General features: G+C 48.1%; 1 protein-coding gene across 1 annotated transcript; it reads left to right on the top strand.

The window, feature by feature from the left end:
- The first annotated feature begins 2,206 nt into the window (after positions 1-2,206).
- Positions 2,207-4,496, top strand: MID1IP1 (MID1 interacting protein 1). Its single transcript, XM_003924044.4, has 2 exons — positions 2,207-2,485; positions 2,739-4,496. Exon 2 carries the CDS (start codon positions 2,991-2,993, stop codon positions 3,540-3,542), a length of 552 nt encoding a protein of 183 aa, XP_003924093.1. The 5' UTR covers positions 2,207-2,485; positions 2,739-2,990; the 3' UTR covers positions 3,543-4,496.
- Positions 4,497-7,018: the final 2,522 nt, after the last annotated feature.

The raw sequence follows: 7,018 nt of genomic DNA on the forward strand, positions 1-7,018 counted from the left end.
AGGCCGGGCACGGTGGCTCAAGCCTGTAATTCCAGCACTTTGGGAGGCCGAGGCGGGTGGATCACGAGGTCGAGAGATCGAGACCATCCTGGTCAACATGGTGAAACCCCGTCTCTACTAAAAATACAAAAAATTAGCTGGGCATGGTGGCACGTGCCTGTAATCCCAGCTACTCAGGAGGCTGAGGCAGGAGAATTGCTTGAACCCAGGAGGCGGAGGTTGCGGTGAGCCGAGATCGCGCCATTGCACTTCAGCCTGGATAAGAAGAGCGAAACTCCGTCTCAAAAAAAAAAAAAAAACGGAGGCTAGAAAAGTTTCTAAGTTTATGTGTGCAGAGAAAGAAGGTGAGATTATTTTAATACTTCAAAATTATATAATGCTTTTTTTCCCCTCTATATTTTTCTTTCCATTGATCTTCCTTCAAAACCCTGATAGGTCTATCCCAGTTTTGCAAGTAAGAAAATATGGGCTATGATCTAGAGCTAATAAGTTTTGAGGTAGTGGGTCCCCAGGCTTGGGTCTGTCTCCAAGGGTCACTGACTTTTTTTTGTCAACAGATTAGTCCTTGTAGCACCAAGTCAGAATTTCATTCAAAAGACAATTAGGAAGATGGTTTTCTATGGAAAATATTTAAATATAGGTCTTAATGTGAAAGAGAAATGGAAAGAAACTCCTTTATTATGTTCTCCCTTCCTTTGGCATTTTTTGTTCTCTTGGAAAACAGTGTACTAGGGACAGACAACCCTGTTAGGTTTTAGAGAAAAGGGATTTTTTTCTTTTCCTTTTCTTTCTTTCTTTCTTTTCCTTTTTTTTTTTTTTTTTTGAGACGCAGTCCTTGCTCTGTCACCCAGGCTGGAGTGCAGTGGCTCAGTCTCGGCTCACAGCAACCTTCGCCTACCAGGTTCAAGCGATGCTCCTGCCTCAGCCTGAGTAGCTGGGATTACAGGTGCCCTCCACCACGCCCGGCTATTTTGTGTTTTTAGTAGAGACGGGGTTTCACCATGTTGGCCAGGCTGGTCTCGAACTCCTGATCTCATGATCCACCCGCCTCGACCTCCCGAAGTGCTGGGATTACAGAGGTGAGCCACCGCGCCCGGCCGAGAGAAGGGATTTAAAATGAGAAGCTTCAATTTTATTGAACATAATTGTAGGACTATCAGAGAGGACTGGTGGATGAGGAATATGGCAAGGGACGTGAAGTGGGAAAAATTAAATAGACTGTCGTTTGTAAGTCTCAAAGTGAAATTTAAGGTGCAAGGCTCTTAAAAGTTAAATATAGCAATTCGGTACATAGCTTAGGCCCTATTAAATGACCCAGTGCTTTAAGAACTATCTTTTGAAAGGAACACTTCACGCAAGCACCCTCAAAACTAATTGGACACCTCCCCCCTTCTCTGTTAAATGATGAAAGACACCCAACACTGGAGCTAACTACTGTCACCCTCTCCTGGCCTCTTGGCAGCCAAAAGGCCACATGGCCCAAGCTCTCCAGCATCACTGTGTAGCCGACTTGGACAAAAATTGGCTTTTCCTCATTGCCACGTTCAGAGCTCTTGAAAGAATCTGCAGATAGCATAGTGTGCTGCTCTTCATCCCCTGGCTACCACTGTTACAGGCAAGATTGGGAAACATCCCGCCCCGCCGGGAGGGAGGCAAAAGCCTCTGACGGTCCCCTCTCCCCAGTTGATCAAGGCCAGGGCCACTGCGGGAGCACCCCGCGTCCACGTGCACCCAGCATGCGCGGCCACCCTTCTTACGTAAGAGTCCCAGGATGGAGTTGTACCCGCTGCCGGCCCCTCTTCCCCGACAGCTAATAATAAACCTGGGTTCCTGTTTCCCGGCCGCGGCCACTCCAGATTCGGGGTCGAGGGGTTAACTCTGCAACCAAGGCACGTGCATTCCGGTCATCCCACCCCAAGAACGCGCGTACGGCCCGCCTACCCCCCACTTGCCAGCCCACCCTCCAGCTGGTCGGGACGCCGACACCTTTTTGACCCTCGCAGTGCCCGGCTCTCCCCGAGCTGGCCAGCCCAGGGCTTGGTACTGGCGGGGACCGGCTGCTCTAATCCCTCCTCTGCTCTGCCCTGCCCAGTCCTGCCCTGCCCCGCCCCGCCCTGCCGCGCCCTGCCCCGGCGCCCTCCCTCAGCCCGGGTATCAGGCGAGAGGCGGAGCTGGCCCGGCGCGCCCCGCCCCCGCTGTAGAAAGGGCTGGGCAAGTGTTACTCGCGGTCATCCCGGCCCGGGCCTTTTATCTCTGTGCTGCCGGGGGAGGCGGGAGGAGGAGACACAGGGGTGGCCCCCAACGCCGGCGACACCTTTCCTGGTCTATAAATTGAGCACCTGGGATGGGTAGGGGGCCATCTCAGCCACCGCCGCCCGCAGTCATAGTCCGGCCACTGACCGCAGCAGCGCCCTTGGGCAGCAGCCGCTGGCAGCGGGAACACTGAATCGCCAACGAGCAGGGGAATCTCCAGGCACAAAAGGAGGTGGGTGCCCCCGCCCCATCGCTGCCCCGGCCAGCGTAGTTGCTTGAGCTCAGGCTTTTCGGAGGGAGAAGTTGTGGTGGTAGGGGGTAGGGGGACCCTTCTCCCGGCGGCCCTAGGCGGGCGAGGAGGTGGGACTGTCCAGCCGTGGGGAGCCACCCAGGCGTCGTCCGGGACCAGCTGTAGCCAGAGACGGGGGTGCGCACGGGTGGGTGAATAATCTAATCTGTTCTTTCGTCCTCGTGCACCAAACAAGCCAAGGCTTGACCTACAGACCATCCTCAGCCATCGCGAGTTTCCGGACGCCAAAGCCAAGAGAAGCCGCCCATCCCGCAGGGCCGGTCTGCGAGCGAGACGAGAGTTGGCGAGGGCGGAGGACTGCCAAGAATCCCGCCACACCGGCTACAGCCAGGTCCCCAGCGCGGGCCTTGGAGGCGGGCAGACCCTTGACCCGGCTGACCATCCCTGTGCCCCTGCGTCCCTGCGCTCCGGCGCCCGCACGGCCACCATGATGCAAATCTGCGACACCTACAACCAGAAGCACTCGCTCTTTAACGCCATGAATCGCTTCATTGGCGCCGTGAACAACATGGACCAGACGGTGATGGTGCCCAGCTTGCTGCGCGACGTGCCCCTGGCTGAGCCCGGGTTAGACAACGATGTTGGCGTGGAGGTAGGCGGCAGTGGCGGCTGCCTGGAGGAGCGCACGCCCCCAGTCCCCGGCTCGGGAAGCGCCAATGGCAGCTTTTTCGCGCCCTCTCGGGACATGTACAGCCACTACGTACTGCTCAAGTCCATCCGCAACGACATCGAGTGGGGGGTCCTGCACCAGCCGCCTCCAGCGGCAGGGAGCGAAGAGGGCACTGCCTGGAAGTCCAAGGACATCCTGGTGGACCTGGGCCACTTGGAGGGCGCGGACGCCGGCGAAGAAGACCTGGAGCAGCAGTTCCACTACCACCTGCGAGGGCTGCACACTGTGCTCTCGAAACTCACGCGCAAAGCCAACATCCTCACTAACAGATACAAGCAGGAGATCGGCTTCAGCAATTGGGGCCACTGAGGCGGGGCTCCCGCGGCCGTCTAGCACCCTTTTCGACCCATCTCACCCTCTCATTCCTCAAAGCTTTTTTCTTACTGGCTGTGGGGCGGAAAGGGCAGACTGCATATTAGGGGGCGGCATACTTGCAAGAGGCGCGGTAGGGCTGCAAGGAGGAGGGGGCCTCGTGTGAGAGAGGAGAAGAAAATGGTGGCCGGAGAGGGGAGGGCTCAAGGAACCTCCCGGGAGGGGGCCTGCATTCTATGTTGGTGGAAATGGGACTGGGCTGACGCCCTGCATTCAGCCTATGCCTTGCCCTGGGTTTCTTTTCTGTTCTTTTCGGAGGAGAAGGGGCCAAGCCAGGGCGCGGCGCTGGGTTGCCACACTTCGGAAAGAAGCCCGGAGCTGGGTGCTGGGGAAGGCGGGGCACACAGTCTCCCGCCGCCCTGCGGTTGGGTCGGTGGAGGCCCAGGCGTTGTTGCTAGGATTGCATCAGTTTTCCTGTTTGCACTGTTTCTTTTTGTAACATTGGCCCTGTGTTAAGTATTTCGAATCTCCTCCTTGCTCTGAAACTTCAGCGATTCCATTGTGATAAGCGCACAAACAGCACTGTCTGTCGGTAATCGGTACTACTTTATTAATGATTTTCTGTTACACTGTTAACACTGTATAGTAGTCCTGTGGCACCCCCACCCCATCCCTTTCATGCCACTCCCGTCCCCGTCCCCACCGCAGTGTGTATAAGCCAGCATTGCGCCAGCTTGTACGAAGCTTGCCACTCAGTGAAAATAATAACATTATTATGAGAAAGTGGACTTAACCGAAATGGAACCAACTGACATTCTATCGTGTTGTACATAGAATGATGAAGGGTTCCACTGTTGTTGTATGTCTTAAATTTATTTAAAACTTTTTTAATCCAGATGTAGACTATATTCTAAAAAATAAAAACGCAAATGTGTCAGCTAAACTGCAAAATTGTCTGGTCCTCATTAATCTGCCAATGAATGGTTTCGTCGTTAAATAAAAATCAATGTAATTGATTTACTAGCAAAAGTAAATTTTGTATTCTCTGGTATTTCATGGTGGTGGATATTCATCTCTGCAAGTACTTAGTTTTGTTTGGGAACTAGGTATTGAAAAAAATTTACTTCCAAACTTTATTTCTAATTCAGTACCAAGATAGGACCATACATCTCAACAAAAAGTCTATAAATATTCAAACTATTTGGGAAGGTGCATATACTGTATCTTTCAACGAATTTGGCTAACTTATTGGTGTGTGCATAATCAGCATTTTGAATTTTTTAAGAATTTGGAGCACAAGCTAGTGTTTTGAGGCATAAAAACAAGGCTAAAATTTCACTTGGTTACTGAGAAATGAAAATTAGAAAGGGAAGACCAGTGCACACATATTGCAGGTTTTTATGTTTAACTGAGTAGATATTTAAATGCATTATAACATGATCAATGACTTTTTTCACTAGTTCCAACAAAGTACTAAGCCTTGTTGAGCAGCGTCCAGTAATGCTTCCAGTTTTTCAGTGAGCCAGTCTGCAATTGTGGACAGCAATTCTGATCAAGGCTGCTGTAGAGCCCTTGGGAATGCTTAGATGCCATTATGATGCTCTACTGGGGTGGTGGGAAAGGTAAAATACAGTGCTCTGCATATTCTTTATTTCATTATTTGTTTTGGGGGATAAATGTCAGATCAACTTCTTGAAATCATGAGGCATTCTCTAAGCTCATAAGGCTTGAATTTAAAATGCATATAACTTTGCAGTCTTAAACAGCAAAATGTTTTGTGGTGCTGGCGGGCAGGGGCAACTCAAGTCTATTATCAGCTTTTAGCGGCAGTGAAAAAAAATGGGGAAGTGTGAAGATGGGTGCTTGCCAGTTGCCAGAGAAAGTTAATCTTTAATTAGTATAAAGATAAGCTAAGCAGCACCAAAAGTTACGCATACAGCCTCTTGTCTAGAATCCCCTTTAAAATATTAAAGTGCAAGCAAAAAATAAAGGAAACTGAAAAAAAAAAAAAAAAAAAAAGCTACATGGTAGAGACAAAGACTTTCAAAGACTTTGTAGCCAGAAACTGCAAATCCTCTTGCTACTACTTACTAATTGTATGCATTTAACTCCAAGCCTGTTGCCACATTAATAATCAGGCATACTAATAACTACACTGCTTACTTCATGGAGTTGCAGTGAGAATTAAATGAGATTATATATAAAGTGTTTGAGGCTTACAATATTCTTTAGGCACTACTGAAGTGCTTTGCAAGTTTCTTTTTTTGATGTTTACAGTGATTACATTTATCTAAGCAACATTCATATATGTTTAACATGTTGGCTACATTTCTCTGACAAATATGCTTTTAGAAAAAACAACAATAGCATTATAGAGTTAATGCAGAGTCCTAAGCGTAGTCTAGTAGCCACTAAGTTTTTCTTAAGTCTTCATTTTAGGTGCTGTTGTTTCTAGCACAAGTAAGCAGGCAGAGTCTTTCATCTGTGTAAATACTGGAGTCTTGGTTGCTACCATTATCGGCTGGCTTGTAAGCAAGAAGCCAACCATTTTAGGAATGCTTTACATGAACAACTTGCAAACCCCCAGGGATGGAAAAAACCCTAAGAGTGCCTAATTGTGAGCATGTACAACCGTCATAACTGTGGCTGAAGACTATGCCCTTCTGAAATGAGATCTCAAAGCAATATAGTTCGAAACAAAGGGTTTCAGCAAAAAATTGACGTACGCACAATTTCTCCCCCACTTTGTGTGTGTCAGCCATTTAGTTAACTTTTCCACTTGAAAAAATGCAATAGAAAACCAGACACCATGTTTCATCATCTCAGTTAATATTCAAAATTACTGTGGCTACAACTAGGAAAGGCATCACCAGCTGCCCAGAGTCACTTCATATTGAAATTAAGTTCTTTGCATCAAGTAAATGGTTGTTTACAATCACTGGCTAGTGTACATATGAACTAAACTTTCTACATTTGGAGGGGAAACAAATGCTGCTCCCATCATCTCCTGCTACTTCTGTTCCTCAGTTCATCTTAGAAACCTTTCCTGTTACTCTTGGTTTTGTCAGTTTGCTTGCCTGTGGGGGTTTGGGCCTGCTGATCTGTACATTTCTCTCTTAGTCTAAATGCTGTTTCATGTCTCCATTTCTGCTCCCACCCTACATTATCAGTGAATATATGAGGCTTAGGACAATATGTCCACTTTAAGGAAAAGCATAATTTTTATTACATATGTGAAGCAACAAGTAAACTATTTCCTTTCTCAGAACCATGAAGGAGAAACTGACTTAAAAAACCAAAAAATAAAAAATAAAAAATATCACAGTTTGGGCAAGTGACAGCAAGAACTCTGGGGACATTCACTGAAAGTTGTTTTCAGAATATTATTGCAGTGTATGTAATACAGAAAATTACATGCAGATAGCAAAACTAAACTGTAAAGAGTTATTAATTATTAACTTTATTTTTGAAAA

Source organism: Saimiri boliviensis, chromosome X, assembly GCF_048565385.1.
Source record: "Saimiri boliviensis isolate mSaiBol1 chromosome X, mSaiBol1.pri, whole genome shotgun sequence".
Classification (NCBI taxonomy): Eukaryota; Metazoa; Chordata; class Mammalia; order Primates; family Cebidae; genus Saimiri; species Saimiri boliviensis.